A 19,390-nucleotide genomic window follows, 5' to 3' on the forward strand; every position below is an offset into this window, starting at 1 on the left:
CTTCTTACTGGTTGTTTTTGCATTCGAAAAAGGTTGAATTCAACCTTCAAAGAAATACAAGGACTCCCTCCCCTATGATCTTTGAAAGTGAGAAGCTTTTTTAAAGGAAAGCACCCAAAGTTTTGTTTAACCTTCTTAATCCCAAGTATGTAGCTTTCATAATATGATTAATAGACCAACTAATGTCATTAATAAGCAACAGTCAAGCGCTCGTTTTCATCAATGCATTAATAGATTTGATAGCCACCAGAAAAAGTTAGAATAAGTATATGTAAATGGCCATGCAATTATAAGGAAGCCCAGAGAAGAGAAAAAGAAAAAGGAGGGGGGGGGGGGGTGGTTACAAAAACTAGTTTCCAAGCAGTGATGTCAAAAGTGCCAAAACAGCAATGATAATCATGATATTAAGAAAATAGTTTGACTGTAGGGGCTTATCTGGGCTTCCACCAATTGCCTCATACTCGGATCGAATCTTCTGCTTCATAGCATCAGATAGCTCTCTCTGCAATTCAAATAGGCACACTATTGAATTTTTTATTCCTTTCTTCTTCATTTAAGACTTCCAAATTTTACATGGATATCACATGATTTGAAAATACTTCTTCCTGTATTACTAAAAGAAGATACTGGGACAAGAAAACATGACACTTGTTTTTAATCCTGCACCAAACCAGAAAAATTGAAACCATAAACAATACGCGCATATATATGAAATTTTCTTGTGTTAGTCTTTCACGAGATGCCTAACAAATTTCTCCAACTGTCAGCTAAATGAATAATAACATATGAGTATAAACGGTGCAAGAAAAGAACCTTTCCAGTTGAGTACTTTGCTGCTTCAAACTTCTCTGCTTGTGGCTTTGGAGAAGGATCTAATACTATGCCCTGACAAACACATACCAAGGGGAAACTGGGAAACTTGGTCAAGAACTCATTATATGGACCCACGTATGTGCAGGAAATGAAAAGAAATGCTCAGGAAGCTTTATATAAACAAGAACAAAATCTCCAGGTGTGGGTCACATAAGCAAGTCCATGATATATAATTTAAATAAATGTAAGGGTAACTTAAAATCAACAAACCTCTGGAGGATCAAATTTTGCACCAAGGTTGCTTAGCTTGGCATGGGCTTCAGCATAATCGTTGAAGAATGCTACCTGATCCTCAGCATACTTCTCAGCATAAACCTGCAAGTTACACAAAAGTTTAATTTTATGTGCATTTGTAAAATAGCCATGGAAAATAAAACTCCAGTTACTTACCTTGAAGGATGGATCCTCAAAAAGAACAGCATCTGTTGGCAATACCAATAAATCTTCATCCTTTTTTTCCTTGATGTCCTGCATACAAAAGGGAATAAGGAAATCATAACCCCCTGCATACTCCCCTCCGCTACCAATGTCCATTACATTTTTAAACTTTTTTTTTTTTTTTTGGAAAAATGGTGATAGTAGAAGTAGTGGTAAAGACCTTGAAGTATGAGTTATCAAACTTCAACCATTGTACTGTCCAGGATTGTCCTCCAGGTGCTCCTGGTCCATCTTTCTGTAGATCAAAAGAAAATTATAATTATAAAATATTCTGATAAGGAATAGGCAAAAAGGGCATATAATATGCAGTGTAATATGCAGTGTATAGAGAAGATTAACATAAAACATAACATGCCCGAAGAAGAAGGGACTTTTAGTGCTTGCTGGTAATGCAAAATACGAACTCGCATTCAAACTAGATATTTGAAAAAATCTCGGGATTGCTTCAATGGCAGAAGCCAGAAGAGTGAATTCAGCGATTGCTTTGTGACATGGTCAGTGGAATATTCCCTCTTAAAAAGTAGGGGAAGCTATCTATATAGGATTTCGTAAATAAAATCATGGAAGAAGAAAAAGACGACTTGCACGACCTTGTATGGATAGGATCTACTATCAGATGGAACCCACCCTTGTGGCATTCAAATATTCTATTTGCTAAAAGCATTTCTTACAGAACCGGGTAAATTCAAATATCATATTTAGAATTAGAATATGACTTAGAAGAATTGAAACAAATTTACTACAAAATCATCAAACGAGTAGGATGAGAAAGGGAAGATAATATACTGTATATTTAGTCTCAGGCTTGCCCCAGCCACTTCGTTCAGGTCTGGACCTTCCCAGTGTGTGCGCACCAGATAATGCAACAATTTCCTGCAGGTTCAGTAACTTGATCAAAATCACATATAATATTTCCAGGATCCAACTTATTACCTTGATCCTTGTTGGAAACAACGGAAATCACCTTGTCATTCAAACCCATTCTGTAGAAAACTTGACGCAAATGATCAGCCGGTGAGGGAGGACCAGCATCTGAGTACAGAAATGTTTTTCAGTTAGCTATATCAACACAATTTTAAAAGTGTATATATTAACTATACTCTAAAAATGCATGATTTAAAATTTTAATAGTTCTAGAATTGTGTCTCACCCGGTTACCATAACTAAATTTCCAGTCGAACATGAATCAAGTCCTATAACTGCAATCCATGCAAGTCTGAAAAACCAAATTGTTTGTCTGTTTTCGTTTTATTTTTGTTTGGGTTTTGTTTTTGGCTAGAATGGATTGGGCTAATTGAAGTTTTGAAGATAAAATGAAGATCGAACTAGACAAATGTATTTACTTCTTAAGCCATCATAGATATTCATCATTGTTTATAAAAGCATAATATAAATAATTTAAGGTATTAAGCTTTTCAGTTTCCATTTGGAAGTGCTTGGCAAAGTGGCAAACTTGCAAATAGGTTCAAAATTGATAAATTAAAACTAGTAATGTAAATCAATTTAGTTACTCTATAATGCTGATGGCTTAGTCATTAGCCAGTCCAAGTCTAGAAACAATAGAGAAGGTGCAGTACAGGTGAAAAAATTAAGCATCGATCTAATTCTTAGGTTCAATAAGAAGAATAAACATATTTTACCTTTTCAAGAATAGCAATAAAACACTAAAGCTCTTTACTATGATTAATTTATTCCAATGCCTTGACTTCTATGATTTCCAATGGAATCCTAATTAACGTGACTAGACACATTAGTTCACATGCTTTATTCTTAGCACACTGGATATATGGGCTACTAACCTGGAAGTCTGCCTTCTTCAGGACATTGTTCAGGTGATGAGACATCCACTCTTCCATATTTCATAGGGATTTTTGGGCCTCCAGCTTCCTGACAATTCCAAGAAAGTAATCAATATATCTTTTAATTAAGTTATATAACCAAAAGTTAGTCCTGAAGCAGAGAAAGGAGTCAGGTAACCTCAACAGCAGTAGCACCAGCCAACTGAAATAAGTCTGCATATGTCACACGAGCATATTTGTCTTTGATTGGCTGAATAAGCTTCAATGCATTCACGAGTCCTGGAATGGCAACTCATCAGGGAAAACAGTAAGCAAAATTCAAACAATCTCGACGTTTAGTATATTATTACCAGCATTGGCTGCATGTTTCAGCTCAACTTCAAATCTTAAACTACCATTAGCACCACCTCTCTGTGGCCATTCCTCAATATTCTTATTGTAGGTACCAGCATCATGCCATCCCAAACGAATCTATCACGTAAAATTCTATGTGAACTGTAGAGACTTAAGAATGTAACATAAAATTGTACAAAAAAATTATATTTATTTGTTTTAGAAGAAAAATAATTGAATGGAAAATTATAAAGAATGAGAATGATAAGGAATCTCCTACACAACCGCGTGTGCAGGCACATGCAAGGTCATTAGAGAAGCTTTTAGATCCTTGAAATGTCACTGAAGAAACCCCCAAAAGAGAGGTCATGAACTTTGCACCAATTAAACAGTAACCAATAAGTATTATCCCAGAGTAAGTAACCATACTGTAGCCAAGGTTGAACATTTCCATAGAAGTTTTACTTCTCCCATAGCAATGGGACCTAACCCTCAAAAAGTGGTAAAGGGAACTAGGACACACCCCACTGAAAATGCCAAATAGCTACATAAATTAAATTCTGTAACAAAGATCCAAGTCTATGGGGCAGGTCTATATCATCCAATATCCGATGTAGTATATATGCATAAGAGTTTGACATCTTGCTTTAGTCATTTTGGCAACCGTTAAATTTTACTCACCACCCTTGGAAGTCAGGTTCACAAGTAAGAATTCACATGTAATCAGTAGCCTCATTCCAATCATCTTATTAGTTGAATGGTTAATCTATCTATCGCTGGTGGTCAGTGTGATGTGAAGACCAAAGAGTATTACACAACATCATAACATCATGGCCAATTAGCTGATCCTTTAAAACCAGAGATAAATTCTGCATAAAGTGCTGTGTGGACCTTTCCAGCATTCTTTGTAGATATTGGACCACTGGAATACTAGTCAGTGTATCAGAAAGAATCATGCATCCAGCAGACAAATAATAGAGAAAAACTAGGACATGGCCAGCTTATCAAAGGCATAAGGCATCAATCACAAGGTACAAGGTCCATCTCCATATTACATGTTTGTGTTCATTATGCTCCATGACAACAAAACTTATAATCGTTAATTTTAATCAAATTCAATTTGAAAAAGAAAGTCAAATAAAAGAGAAATTAATCCAAACGACCAGATAATGCAAGTCTCCCCGCAAAAGTGAATTAGATCATGGATTCAGCGTAAATTAGTCATGGAACTTAATCATGTAACTTATTCGAACCCCTCTAACAACGCTTATAGTCAACTAGTCATGGAACTTGATTATGCAACTTATTTCGAACTCGAACAAATAATAAAAACATTAAAAAAAAAATGAGTGAACACTTGGAATCCGAGTTCAAACGCTCTAGTCTCTACTAACGAAAAGAACAGTAGATGCAAAAATTCTAGAGTATTTGGAGACCTAACTGACGTTCGTGACTTCGTGATAGTGTACTCGAACAGCGAGATCTCAAGAAATGAAGGTTTACCAGAATCGGATGGCAGAACTTTGTCCTGAGAAGCTCCTTGATATCTTCTCGAGCACTCTTCAGCTGGTCAGGATCAGACGCCAACGACTTCGGAGAAGAAACCGTTGCATAGTCTCCACTCGAAACACGAACCTCAGCTCTTCGCTGAAAACACAAAAAAAAAAGCACAAGCAAGTGAACACATGAATCCATCGCGAGCTCAAGTTTAAGAGTTAACAGCTCAAAATGGAGGAGACAATACCTGATTGACGAAGAGGTGAGAGATACGTGAAGAAGAGTGAAGGTGGAGGCATTTGAGCGAGGAACGAGAAGTGGAAGAGGAGGAGAAGAAGGAGCGGGAAGCTGAAGAGGAGAGTGCGGTGGCGGAGGGAATAATGCGTGAGGCAGCGATGGCGGCTGTGGCGGTGGAGGCCATTCTAGTTGTTGGAAACGGTTGAGATGGTAAAGTGAGCGAAGGATGAGTGAGGAACACACGCTCTGCCATGTGTTTGGGTACTGTTTGGGTTTTTAACACTTTCTATTCCCTCCTTGCGTTTCGGATGATGAATTGATTATGTTCTCTGCCAAAAGCGCGATGACACGCACACCTACTCACTGCAACGCTCTCGATTCTTCCTTGTGTTTGGTTAACAGGGCACCTTATGCAGTTATGCTTAAGCAGTATTATTAATACTCCTAGTCACCACTATTCGTCTATTCCGTATTAGGGTATATGTTATTATGCTATGATGTCCAATATTTTTTTAACCAAGAGTAAAAATTATTTTTAATAATGAAAGAAAAATTAAAAAAATAAGAAATCATTTCATGTGTGATGTACAACTTAAAAAAAAATTAGTTATACTTTTTATTTCTATCTACTTTTATTTTTTAACGAAGAAATTCTAAGAATTTAAATGCTTGGTGAATAAATTATCCATATTTGTGCTTGGATTTATTTTAGAGATAAAATATTAAAGTAAAAACAATTTTATGTGCCTTTTTATCTTTATTTTTATAATTAAATAAATTTTTGTCTTACTAGAAATTTTTTCATAGAAAAACAATGAGCACAGAGCATTTTTTATAGGTAAACAATAATAGTTTGAGTGACATGAATCAACCCAATAATATATTTATTTAAATATGTATTCATATTATTTGACTTTTATAAAAAACTATATTTATTTTAAGCTCATGCACATTTTAAGAATTTGATTTAAATATTTTAAAATAATAATTTGAATTTGTTAAACCAATTTATCACAATTTTTTGAGACTAAGATTTAATATTTATACAATTACATATTATTAAAGAATTTATATGCATGCAATTCGTTGGAATTTTCTCGAAATGCCGTGCATCCCATTCATACTTGTTGATGCAAATTGTGTCCCAAGGGCCAAGGCACATAAGAGGAGAGACGAGAGAGCAATGAGAAAGGGCAGATACTTATTATAAAATAATTTGTTATTATGGTAATAAATAAAACAATAAATTATGAATTATAATTTTTTGTGAAAAAATATATGGTCGATTTGAATTACAAAAAATGATCTGATTAATAGATTTATTTAAGTTTAAAATATTTATATAAAATATAATATAGTAGATAATTAAAATTGTCTAATTAATAAAAGATATAACATTTTTAGTTAATAAGAAGATTAAATTTCTCTAAATAAAAAAGTTAGTAAAATAAAAAAATAAAAATTTAATCTGAACTACACATAAAAATTACAAATTTAATTGCTATCGTCTTTTTTTTTTGTCACTTTATTTAGCAGTGAGAAAGGAATCTTGTTAAGGCCACATTCCCCCATTTTAAAATGTAAAGGAAGTTGAAAAATGAGAATAGGATAAATTATTTTAAGAAAATCCAAGGACTTTGTTAAAACGTCAAACTTTGAAGTTTTGTCTTCTTCTCTTTTGAATTTTGACCAACGGCTGCCATCTCTGGAAAATTGAAAATGCATCACTGATGACGGTGTGCTTCATTTGTGTGTGTCTTTTTTTTTTTTTTTTTTTGAGTCTTACCCCGGAAGGCTTCATTGAGACTTTGAGAGGTGACGGCCATCAATCGATTTTTTGTTTTCTAGTTACTACACGACTTTTTGCGACTTATCAAACGATTGTTTTGATTAATTAATACACCATTTTTTGGGTCTGCAGATTTTTTGTTTTCGTCATGTTTGGGTTTGGATACAAATATGTTTAAATTCAATAACAAAAACCATATTCAAACAAAAATTATACTTCAAGTCCAAAAAAACAAAAAGGAAAATATAACCTCAAACAAAAACAGCTCATCCTTAAACGCTTCTTGCTAAATATAGAATGCTGCACACCTTGTTAATTCGTTAAATCTGAATTCTTCGTTTATTATATTTTATTTGAATAGTTTGAATTTAAAAAGGTAATCTGTTAATCAAGTTAATCATTTTTTTATAAATTTTAGATTTCTTTATAAGTTTTAGATATTAGGCTGAAGTCCAAAACAAAAAAAATATATAAATATTAAAAACAATATATTTGTACAACAAAAAAAATTACTGGACTATAAAATTAAAATAAATAATACATGAAAAATAAATTAAAAATCTATGTACTAAATTCAGAAAAAAATATATTAGAATCTTAAAAAAAATAATATTAAATATATGTTATGTATATAATATTAAAATTTAAATAAATTTTGTTTTATGTAAAACAAAATTATAATATTAAATATAAACACAATAATAAAAATTTTGTGTTATATAAATTTAATTAATACATATATATATATATAATTTTATTTTGTGTGAAACAAAATTATAATATTAAATATGAGGTGAATGATAAAAGATTTTGTATTATATAAATTTAATTTAAAAAATATATATACAACGTAAGAAGCAAACAAATATAAATATAAAATAATTTTATTTTGTGCGAAACAAAAATTCATATAAAAATATTTATATAATTTTTTTATTAACAATTTTTTATTGAAATATGCTATTTTACTATATTTAAAATATATTATTTGAAATAATTCTATTATTTTAGTTAATATATATTATTTAAAAAGAATATTTAAAATTTATTATTTTGTATTAAAAATATATTATTAATTTTTCTTAAAATAACATTTTCTCTTTTTTTGGTTCAAATATTATGACAAAAAAATTTTACGTAACTGCGACTATTCAATAAATATTATATAAATTAATAAAAGAAAGAAGTACTCATTTTTTTAACAAAAAATAGAAAGACTCAAATCCGTAACGTTTTAGGTGAGTATAAAAAGACTATGTCATTTGAATTATAACTCGTTGACAAAAAAATACTCTTAATTATATATTAAATAGAATAATTATTTATTAAGCTCATTTTTATACAAATAAAAATTTTTTTTAGTTTTATATCTGTAATATTTTATACCAATTAGCTTGAAAGTTTAATTATTTTTTGAATAAATTAATAAAAAGTAATACAAATAATTGTTTAAATATAATTGTATTTTAATTTTTGTATTTGGAGTTAGCCAATCAGCAGTGGCGACAAACAGGCTTCTTCCTCTTCTATGGCAGCGATTTTTCGGGATTTAAAGGTCATTCATAGCAGAGGTGGAAGGTAGTGGGTTCTGTGGCTAGCCAGAACGATAATGGAAGTAAACAAAACAGTAAAGATATTTGAAGACATCGTATGCCGACAATAACAGAGTAATGGAAGAATTCGATCAAGTTTTCCTGAGTACTTCTGTGGTGTAAAGGTCGTCCTGTGTTAAACGAGGGAATTAGTTTTTTGTTAGTGTCAATTTGTTTATTCAACCCATGATAAAAAAATAATAACAATAATAAATAAATTTAATTTATCTTATAACCTTTGATAGTAGGTTAATTTTTAAAGAGTGCTGCACTCTTTACTCTAACTGGAGTGCACTAGTTTTCGCCAACAAAAATATATAAAACAAAAAGTCCACCCATGCCTAACAAGTTAAATGAGGGTAACATGGCCAGGTCCAAAGAAAAAAATGAGGGTAGCATAGCAGAAGCAAAAGCAACATAGTTTAGTCCATGGAGTCCTTATATTTTGAGGTGTTTAGGATGATGGAGATTCGGTCAACAATAGAATTTCAATTGTATTGAGTTTTTACCTCTTAGCAAAAAGATTGCCTCTGGCATATGGAAGATCAACAAGACAGAAGAGCGAATTTGCAGAGCCATATGGAGGTGGTTGAGGTGTCTCGAATTCTTGTGTTGGTTGGTTCGAATAAGAGAGTTGGGAAGTGGCGCGTCGCCAAGAGTCGTCTTGTTTAAATTTATTCTGCTCTGCCGATTCTTTGAACAGAGAAGAAGATGATGGAGGTTTGGAGAAGATGAACAAGAAGGGTACATATTTGAATTGAATTTTCATTGAGATTTTCCAAAAAACTCAACTAGTTACATTATCTAGTTTTCTATTTATACTCTCATGAGAAGCCTACCACAGCAACTTAATAACAAGTTCTAACAAACTCTAAACTAATTAGTAGGATCTTGACAGTTGTAAATGCTAACAACTAATATCTAACTATGAGCCAAAATTAATAATTCTCATAAGCAGCTTATACACCAACTACCCCTTAAGCTAGGAGGGTAGATGTTGTACATTCCTAGCTTACCGCATAAGTCTTCAAACGGTCCTGGTGTCAATGCTTTAGTTAGCATCTCAGCGATCTGTTCCCTTGAGGGTATGGACATGAGTTTCAATGATCCATCCTGCACCTTTTTCCTTACTTTGTGACGATCTATTTCTATGTGTTTTGTTCTTTTATGAAATATAGGATTAGTGGCTATATGTCTTGCTGATTGAATATCACAAAACAAAGTCATTGGCTTTTGTAGCTTGATTTCTAAGTCGTTTAAAATGTAGGTTAGCCAGATTCCTTCACATGTTGCAAATGCTATTGCTCTGCTTCTACCTTTGATGAAGACTGAGCCACTGTCTATTGTTTTTTACTTTTCTATGAAACCAAAAAACTGCCAACGAAAAAACAATATCCAGAAACAGATTAACGTGTGTTTGGACAGGTGCCCCAATCTGAATCATTGAAACCTCGAAGGGATAAATCACTGCTGCAGCTGAATAACAGTCCTTTTCAAGGAGCTTATTTTAAATACCTCAAAATGTGGAAAGCGGCCTTGAAGTGTGCATCGGTGGCGCAGTCTAAGAACTGGCTAAGTTTGCTGACCGTAAAGCTTATATCTGGTCTTGTATTGTAGAGATAAATTAGCCTCCCAATGAGTCTTCATAAGGTTTAGCATCTTCTGACAAAGTTCCTCTAGTCTTAGGAAGTTGTATTGAATAGTTTATAGGAATGTCGGTCGGTTTTGAATCTGTTAGCACATATTCTTTAAGTAAGTCTAAGGTGTACTTCCTTTAGTATAGAGCTATACCTTTCTTGCTTCTTGCCACTTTTATCCCAAAAAAAGAAAATTAACTGGCCTAAATATTTAATTTTGAGCATGTCATCTCTTGCGAGTACTAGATCATCTACATAGTTCAGAATTGAAGTAACCCTTTTGAGGAAGATTTGGTGAACAATCATATAAAGCCTTTAAGGAGTGAGCTTCTAAGTGAGTGAGCTTTTTTTCTTTTCAATAAAGGAGTGAGCTTCTAAGTGTTACTATCTTCTAGAGCTTGTAATTCATATTTGATTACTTGTCTCTAACAATCATATAAAATAGCTTTCATATCATAAAATTCATCGATAATAGAATATGTGTCAAATCTTTCTGCAATCTTCTTCTCAATGTAAATTAAAAGACAATTAGCAAGAAATTCATCGTCTATTTTGTTTCTGAATCTATTCATCACAATATTCATAGCTAAAAGAGATCTTTTAGTTGTAGCAGTTGAAACAAGGAGAGTTAATACCAAGCGAATCAAATGATCAATCAAAGGATATGTTAAAGGCTTTCCTGTCTTTGTTAATCATTGACATAATTCCGAAATTGTGCACAAATTAGTTAATTCAACATGATTAGGAACATCAAGTTCATAATATTGAGCTTGCATTCTAATATGAAAATTTTCTTGGTTACTAAAGTCACTTGGATAAAACCATTCTACTAATTCACATACTTTGTTGATACTGAAGAACTTATAATTATCTCTGGGATCTAAAGTTGAACTTAAAGTAAGAAATTCTACCATATTATTATTGAATCTTCCATTAACCTCTTGCAATTGTGTATCAATTATAGCCAGAAATAAATTAACATGGTAATGATGCTTCACTAAAATTTGGTCAACAATTTTGCGAGTTCGGCCTCTTCTAGGAATATGCAATGCATTCATATCAGGAACTTCAGCTTCATGTTTCTCACAAAATAATATAACTTCTTTATGAAAGCCTTCGAACTTGATTCTTTCATTCTTTGGATTAAAGTTTTGGTAGTAAAAACCAGAGTTAAAGCATTCAATATGTCTTTATTTTTTTATTGCAAAGCTTGACAAAGATCATGCCTAACTTCCAAAATATTTCTCATCAAATGTAAAACAAAGACAAATTCAAAGGATGTGATAACATCATAAGCAGCACTAGCATCACCACGAGTGGAGAAATTACCTTCTTCAGTGCTTTTTTCAAGAACTTCATAAGTAGCATCAAGCATGCATAACAAGCAACGTACAGAATTCAAATAAAACCCTTATCTGGTATCTCCAGCTTTTTGCAAAATACCAATTTGATTAAGTCCACTACCTGTTACAATTTGATCATTGGTAATTAAGTTTGCAACATTATTTACTTGAGCAATCCTTAACTGATCGTTACAACATTCACAACTAGTGTAAGTTTTGAAAAGAATTTATGAACATAGCAAACTTCTTTTACTGCAAAAACAAGTGCTAATTGTAATCGATGAGCAAGACAATGAATGTAAGAAGCAAAAGGGTGATCTTTCAAAAATAGAGCTTGCAATCTATTTCATTCACCATGCATGTTACTAGCTCTATTATATCCTTGTCCCCTAAGATTTTGAACATCAAGATTATGACGAGAAAGAATTGATAAAATTTCTGTTTTTAATGTCAAATAACACGTATAAAAATATGTATAAGATCAAAAAATCTTTCTTGAATACAATCGTGCTTGTCTACAAATCTCAAAACCACAGGCATTTGTTCTCGCTTTGACTCATCTCTTACTTCATCAATAATTATACAAAATTTAGAATCACTGATTTCTTCTCAAATTATTGCACGCACTTTTCTAGCAAAGATATACAATATATATTTTTGAACATAGGGAGATATATATTGAGCATTTCCAAGAGCATTTTCAAGGACAGCATTATTAACATTTTGATTACAAGAAGCTAAAAGCTTAAATAAATTTTTTCCTATTCAAAGATCCAGAACTTTCGTCGTCGCCTCTAAATGCACATGCTTGAAATGCAAGCCATCGAATAGCATCAATAGATGTCTTCAACCTTAAGCGGTTATTTGCAATAGTTTCATCACTATGCCTATCAATAACTTTGTCTATATGCTTAGATTGAGCCATTAAATCATCACAAGGTTTCATACATAAATCATGGAGAGAATTAGGAATAGAACCCTCGTGACATACAAATGCACAATTCACCAGATTATTTACTTTCTTCCAATTACTAAATCCTAACTCTGAAAATGTATTTTTTCATCATTGCAAGCACCATAATATTTACTAAACAAGTAGCAAGGCAAACAATAAGCAGCATCTTTTTCTGGTGAATATTCTAACTAACTTGAAAATTTCTTAAACCAAGAAGATTGAAAATATCGATGGTGATTGTTATTACTAGAAGGTGGATAGCTAATATTTGTTGGTTGGTATGGTCCAGCTATTATGTATGCTCTACGAATCTTATCATGTTTATTGACATTATACCTTTAAATTAGACGTCACTTTCTTGGATCTCTTTCTAGTAAAGAGATATCAATATCTCTTTCTAATCTTGGAACTTTGGCTTCATGTTGATGTGTATTTTGAGAAAGATTAGAGAGCTCACTTACTTAAACTTCTGGTGAAATAAGATTAGAGAGTTGACTTATTTAAACTTTAACATTATCAATAACTTTTCTCTTAAAAATTGTATAAATTTTACTTTGCTTTCTCATCATAAAATGTTCTAGTTTCTTTTTATCTAAGAAAAAAAATCAAATAATTATATACTCACATGAATAAACAAAGTCTAAATATTTTTTATTAATTAAACCTCAATAACAATATTTTTTTCACTAAGTCACTATCAATTTCACTTAAAAAAAATTAAAAAAAGAGAATAAATCCTAAAGGTGAGTCAGCCATTTGTCTATGTGAGCACAAAAAAAAAAAATTATATTATTTTATAGTAAAAAAATATGATTTGTTAATTAATAATTTTATACAATCATATAAAAGAAGTAAAAAGTAGGGTGAGTAGTGAGTACCTTTACTTTAATTGATATAATTGAAGACTTGTGACAGTAAGTCAGTAAGGTGAGGGCATGAGGCTATGGCTCCAAAAGAATACGGAAGGTCAAAAGGAACAAGAAACATGAAAAAAGAGAATGTAATCTTTAGGGATTTAAAAAATTTTAAAAATCATTACATTTTATTTGGGTTGGGCACTTAGGCTTTTTACTACTAGTTTTTTTTTAAAGCTGGGGGACCAAGCCTCCACTTACCCCTCATGTATTCGTCCCTGATCCTTGGTAGATTGATGAAAGAGAGCAAGCAAGGCTTTCTTTTGGTCTTTAGTGAATAGATCATCAAGAGTCTTGGTATCTTTATTTTTTATAGTTTTGAGGTCTTGTGAGTTAGTAGTGTCTTCAGTGAATAAATCATCAAGAGTCTTGGTGTCTTTATTTTTTATAGTTTTGAGGTTTTGTGAGTTAGTAGTGTCACAAGTGTTGTTAGTAGCAATCATGTTGTTCAGACTCATTGTGTCAATTCTTCTTTGCAAATTGGGGTGGGGGGAGGGGGAGGGGGATCATGTTTATAGTAACAAGTGTCAATAATGTGGCCTAATTTTCCACAATGGGAACAACTTCTTGTTAGTCCTCTTCTTGTTACAGTTCTTCCTCGATTTGTTTGATTTGCAGTGCCTCTTCCTCCGCGATTTGATGAGTTGGAAGTTGATTTGAAGCTCGTGTTGGATGTAGTTGTAGTATTGATATGCATAGCAATGACTAGAAATTTCTCCTCATGTTGTTTTGACCCAATGAATTGTCGTTATTGTTGCAAAAATAAGGAGTAGATAGAATTTACAAAGGGGAGTGGTGCCATTAACATGATCTAAGATTTAACCGTTGTATATTGGTCATTTAAACTCCTCAAAAGACGTATGGTATGTTCTTGTTCTCGATAATCTCTGATGACCTTTAAGTCACATGAACACTGCGGGCCGCAATCATAATTATGGATTGGCCTAAATTCATCGAGTTGATCCCAAATTCCTTTGAGCTTTGTGAAGTAGCTAGTAATGGAAAGATCTCCATGTTTGATTGCGTACATTTCCTCTTGTAATTTTGCTATGCAAAATATATCCCCTTCATAAAAGCGGTGTTTGAAGTCACTCCAAAGTTCTGAGGCTACAACATATCGAAGAACATTTTACAAGATTTTCACACTTATAGAGGAACGCAACCATGATAACACAATGGTATTATATCTATTCTAAGGTGCAAAGTTTGGATTTGATTTCTCTGGCTTAGGAAGGGATCCATCAATGAACCCCAATTTATCTTTTGATATAATCGATAACTAGGCAGAGTTGCCCAAGAATGGTAATTTCGAGTTGTTAATAGAGTGTGAGTTACGGTTAGACCTGGAGTTTCATTCGGATGCAGAAAATATGGACTAGATGGGTCTTAAATCGGATTGTTTATTATTATTCCAACTTTAGATTAAAGCGTTGTGAGTTGATTTATCAACGTTGCAAAGGTTTGAAAATCAGAGGCTGAGAAAATTTTATTTTGGGAGGAAACTGGATTTTCTAATTTTTTTAGGTTCCACGCTCACCGCATCATGTTCAAATTTGTTCTTCTATGCAGATTCTTTGAACAAAGAAGAAGTTGATGGATGTTAGGAGAAGATGAACAAAAAAGGTACAGATTTGAACTGAATACTCATTGAGATTTTTCAAAAAACTCACCTAAGTACATTAGCTAGTTTTCTATTTATACTCTACATGAGAAGCCCACCACAACAGCTTAATAACAAATCCTAACAAACTCTGAACTAATCAGTAGGATCTTGACAGTTGTAAATGCTAATAACTAATATTTAACTATGAGCCAAAATTTATAATTCTCATAATAAATAAGCTTATACACCAACACATTGTCTCTAGCCAGCATTATTCTTATCGTTGATCCGTCTGCTCCAGAGCCTCAGTGCCCATCTGATTCAGAGTCTCTCCACACAATGTTCAAGTTTGAAAGGAGCTACAACAATCCACTGGTGTCTTCTTAGAATGCGAGCGACACTGCTAACCCCTGGTACAACTTTGCAATAGAAGAAGCAGGACGTTGGAAAATTCTTAATTTTCCATTGCAGCCTTTCAATCGGAGTTTAACATTAGTTGAGCTGGGTGCAGCATAGCGGTCATACGTGCGAGAGCCATCCCTTCCTGAAGAGAGCATTTCTCGTTCCAGTCTTTGCCATCTTCAATAGATAATTAAGAGATCAGGTGACAGAGAGTTATTTTGAATTTCATATTAGGTGAGTTGGAGCGTGGAGAATCAGAGAGAGAAGGATTAGATGTGTTGTGTGGTTTGAGTCAGGCTTGTCCAACCTATACCCACTCTAAAAACAAAATGACGGTATAAGATTGTTCCGGCCTAACCCATTGGCAAGTCAGGCACAAGTACCGAGTCACAGCACCTAAACAGTTACAAGAAAGCTTCCAGGAAAGAGGGCCTGCTCATGTGGGACCCACTCGAGCAGAGAATATACAAGGGGAGGACCCTACCCGTCCACAGAGGTACGTCACCTACCCTAACCCTAAATGCCACTTTTGTATGGACCCTAACTTGAGCATTTGAGTCCTTGCCGGTGCACTCCCCCGCCTCTTGCTATGACAGCTCGGAGGAATCTCATCCTTGGAATCCATCCAGGTCCATCTGCCAACAACTCCCTAACCCCAGACACTCCCTACTTCCGACCCATTCAGAACATAAGCAACCAAACATTGGCACCGTCTGTGGGGAGCTGATGTAAATGGATTTCCTGCTGGGCCTGATGGACGAGCACGAGTAGGAGGGAGCATTAGGAGGAGGTGACCTGCTTGATGAGCAAGTTAGCCTCCGTGGCATCCTCCCGCGAGCATACGAGAACACGTTCTCACAGAGATGACCCACCCTTCAGCTCTCATGAGAGACGTTCGTTTCAGGGCACGGGTGACGATAATGCCAGAATCATGCAAGAGCTACACCACCAGGTGCAAAATCTTGAAAGAGAGTTAGCAGCAAAGGACCATTACCATCCTAGCCCAAGCCTCTCCCACACTCGATCTCCTCCAACGAGGTCGAGGGCTCGGGGCAGAAGCCCTCGAAGAGATAACAGACACCGAACAAATGCCCAGTCCCAGACGACCCAGGATGGGTTGGAAGGGCACGTAGTAACCCATCGAGAAAGATCGAGAAGACGACGAGAATCCATGGGAGCTACCCCTTTCCACTCCTCCATCCTCAAAGTCCAGCTACCAAAATATTTCGACAAGTCGACAGACATGAGGTACGATGGCACCCAAGACCGCCAAGAACACCTGACGACTTTTGAAGCCAAGATGAACCTGGAAGGTGTCGGCGACGTAGTGAGGTGCCGAGCTTTCTCGTTAACGTTAGCAGGCCCCGCAATCCAATGGTTCAACGCGCTTCTGCAGGGGTCCATTATAGCCTTCTCGGATATAAGTCACAGTTTTCTAGCACAGTTTACCACGTGCATCGCCAAGGCCAAACACACGATCAACCTTCTATGCAACACCTAAAGAAATAGAGAACCGACCCAGAAATTCCTGGATAGGTTCAACGATGAATCCCTGGAAATCTATGGCTTGACCGACTCGGTAGCTAGCCTGTGTTTGACGAATGGGTTGCTGAATGAAGATTTCAGAAAATACCTCAAGACTAAACCCGTCTGGACCATATAGGATATCTAGAACGTGGCAAGAGAGTACATCAACGATGAGGAGGTCAACCAAGTTGTGATAGCCAACAAACGGTAACCGACCAACCCACCTACTCGTCAACCCGAGTACACTAAAAGACCGAAAGAGGCCCCCAAGGAAGGAGAACCATCAAAACATTTTAAGTCGTTTCCTCGGGTGGGGAAATTCACAAACTACACACCCCTCACAGCCCCCATATTATGGAGGTGTACCAGCAAATTGCGGACAATGGGATCCTGTCAACGCCTTGGAGCAAGCCATTCGTGGGGGGAAGCTTCATGATCTGACGAGACACACCCCCCAAATCTAAGTCGGCAACAAAAAAGGACGCCAAAGTCTTAGTCGTGTCATCAGGGAGCCACAAGACTCAATCCGTGCCGCCCCCGAGGATATTCTTCGCTCTGGAGGACCAATAGCTTCATGAGCTTCTGAAAAACCCACCCATGAAGATCATGGCAAGAATCGAGACGGGCCTAGTCAAACAGATTCTTGTTGACACTGACTCTGACTCAAATATCATGTTCAGAAATGTGTTTGATGCCCTGGGACTCAGAGAAACCAACCTCAAGACCTATCAATATGGGGTCATAGGCCTCGGGGACAACTACATAAAACCCGACGAGGTAATTACCCTTCCGGTCTATATAGGGTCAGGTGAAGGAAAGAGGTTGGTAATGGCGTAATTCGTTGTCCTGAGAGACTCCACAGCCTACAATGTCATCCTAGAAAGAAAGACAATCAATGAGTTTTCAGCTGTAATATACACCAAATTTTTTGCCATGAAGTTTATCACGGATGCCAGAACCGTCGGTTCTATCAGAAGAGACCTAGAAACGGCCATCACATGCAACAACGCCAGTCTTTCCCTGAAAAAGAAGTCAAAGGAGGCATCCGGGGTGTTCCTAGCTGGCCTGGACGTAAGAATAGACGACAGACCAAGGCCAAATCCCCAGGGAGACTTAGAGAAGTTTCAAGTTGGAAACACGGAGGAAAAGTTCACGTTCATGAATAGAAACCTCTCACACAACCTAAAAGGATCTCTCATGGAAGCTATCAGAGCAAAAGACAACCTTTTCGCTTGGACTCCCGCCCACATGCCAGGGGTGGACCCCGAATTCATGTCTCACTGGCTTGTCGTAAAACCAGATGCTAAGCTCATACCACGGCGAAGGTGGAAAATGTTGCAGGAAAGGGCTAACGAGGTAACCAAGTAAAAGGCCATTCTCTTAGACGTTGGGTTCATCAGGGAGCTTGAGTACTCGACTTGGCTGGCGAAGATAATGCTCGTTAAGAAAGGCAACGGGAAGTGGAGAATGTGTGTCGATTACTTGGATCTCAACAAAGCATGTCCAAAAGACTCTTTTCCCCTTCCAAACATTGATGCCCTGGTTGATGCAGCAGCGGGATACCGGTTCTTAAGCTTCATGGATGCATACTCTAGGTATAACCAAATACCCATGCACCGATATGATGAGGAAAAGACAGAATTTATAACACCCACTGGTACTTATTGTTACAAAGTGATGCTGTTTGGACTAAAAAATGCCGAAGCAACCTACCAGAGGCTGATGAACAAGGTTTTTAGCAACCTTATCGGTAGGTCGGTTGAGGTTTATGTCGATGACATTCTGGTAAAAACTAGCGAGCCAAGTGACCTGGTCGGTTGAGGTTTATGTCGGAGACCTGGAGGCCGTCTTCGAGTTTCTCCGTAAGCATAACATGAGACTTAACCCCATCAAGTGCACTTTTGCCATGGAGGTCGGGAAGTTTCATGGCTTCATGATAACGCAGAGGGGAGTAGAGTCTAACCCGGACAAGTGTGAAGCCATCTTACAAATGACGAGCCCAGGAAACATTAAGGATGTGCAAAGGCTGGCTGGGAGGCTCGCCGCCCTGTCCCGTTTCCTTGGTGCCTCAGCGGCAAAGGCCCTCTCTTTCTTCAATCTGATGAAAAAGGGAATAGCTTTTGAATGTACCCCAGTCTGCGAAGATGCATTCAGTCATTTCAAAAAGATACTATCGGCTCCCCCTGTCCTCGGTAAGCCAAAAGAAGGGGAGACATTGTTCTTGTACCTGGCAGTAACGGACCAAGCTTTGGTGACAATCCTCGTCCGGGAAGAGGGTAATATTCAACAGCCGATGTACTTCATCAGCAAGGTGCTCCAAGAAGCGAAGCTAAGATACACTAAGTTGGAGAAACTGGCCTATACTTTACTAACCTCGTCCCAGAGGTTAAGGCAATACTTCCAAGGACACCCGATCACAGTCAGGACCGATCAAGCCATTCGCCAAGAGTT

At 35.8% G+C, this 19,390-nt stretch overlaps 1 protein-coding gene and 1 long non-coding RNA gene across 3 annotated transcripts; one reads left to right on the forward strand and one right to left on the reverse strand.

Moving 5' to 3' along the window:
- Positions 1–213: 213 nt before the first annotated feature.
- LOC112706052 (probable L-ascorbate peroxidase 6, chloroplastic/mitochondrial) lies at positions 214–5,637 on the reverse strand. Of its 2 annotated transcripts, none has more exons than XM_025757142.3 (12): positions 5,188–5,637; positions 4,947–5,090; positions 3,461–3,581; positions 3,289–3,389; positions 3,111–3,198; positions 2,276–2,343; positions 2,098–2,184; positions 1,472–1,546; positions 1,264–1,341; positions 1,084–1,188; positions 814–885; positions 214–502 (listed from the first exon to the last, which is right to left on the reverse strand). In XM_025757142.3, the coding sequence occupies exons 1-12, from the start codon at positions 5,428–5,430 to the stop codon at positions 350–352; spliced, it is 1,335 nt and encodes a 444-aa protein (XP_025612927.1). In that variant the 5' UTR covers positions 5,431–5,637; the 3' UTR covers positions 214–349. The 2 variants fall into 2 exon arrangements, with proteins under 2 accessions (XP_025612927.1, XP_025612928.1); XM_025757143.3 differs by having other exon boundaries at positions 214–660.
- A 3,546-nt stretch (positions 5,638–9,183) lies between these two features.
- Positions 9,184–10,664, forward strand: LOC140174578 (uncharacterized). The gene is made up of 2 exons (XR_011864311.1): positions 9,184–9,302; positions 9,984–10,664. It is a non-coding gene; the product is annotated as an uncharacterized lncRNA (long non-coding RNA).
- Positions 10,665–19,390: the final 8,726 nt, after the last annotated feature.

This window comes from Arachis hypogaea, chromosome 8, assembly GCF_003086295.3.
Source record: "Arachis hypogaea cultivar Tifrunner chromosome 8, arahy.Tifrunner.gnm2.J5K5, whole genome shotgun sequence".
Taxonomy (NCBI): Eukaryota; Viridiplantae; Streptophyta; class Magnoliopsida; order Fabales; family Fabaceae; genus Arachis; species Arachis hypogaea.

What these genes read in the sequence shown, in the direction of transcription:
- LOC112706052 (XM_025757142.3), bottom strand. Translation starts at nt 5,430, where the DNA reads ATGGCAGAGCGTGTGTTCCTCACTCATCCTTCGCTCACTTTACCATCT. An exon ending in CTGGTGCTACTGCTGTTGAG is followed by an intron (nt 3,199 to 3,288) that starts GTTACCTGACTC and finishes TGGAATTGTCAG; the next exon opens with GAAGCTGGAGGCCCAAAAAT. An exon ending in CAAAATTTGATCCTCCAGAG is followed by an intron (nt 886 to 1,083) that starts GTTTGTTGATTT and finishes TGTGTTTGTCAG; the next exon opens with GGCATAGTATTAGATCCTTC.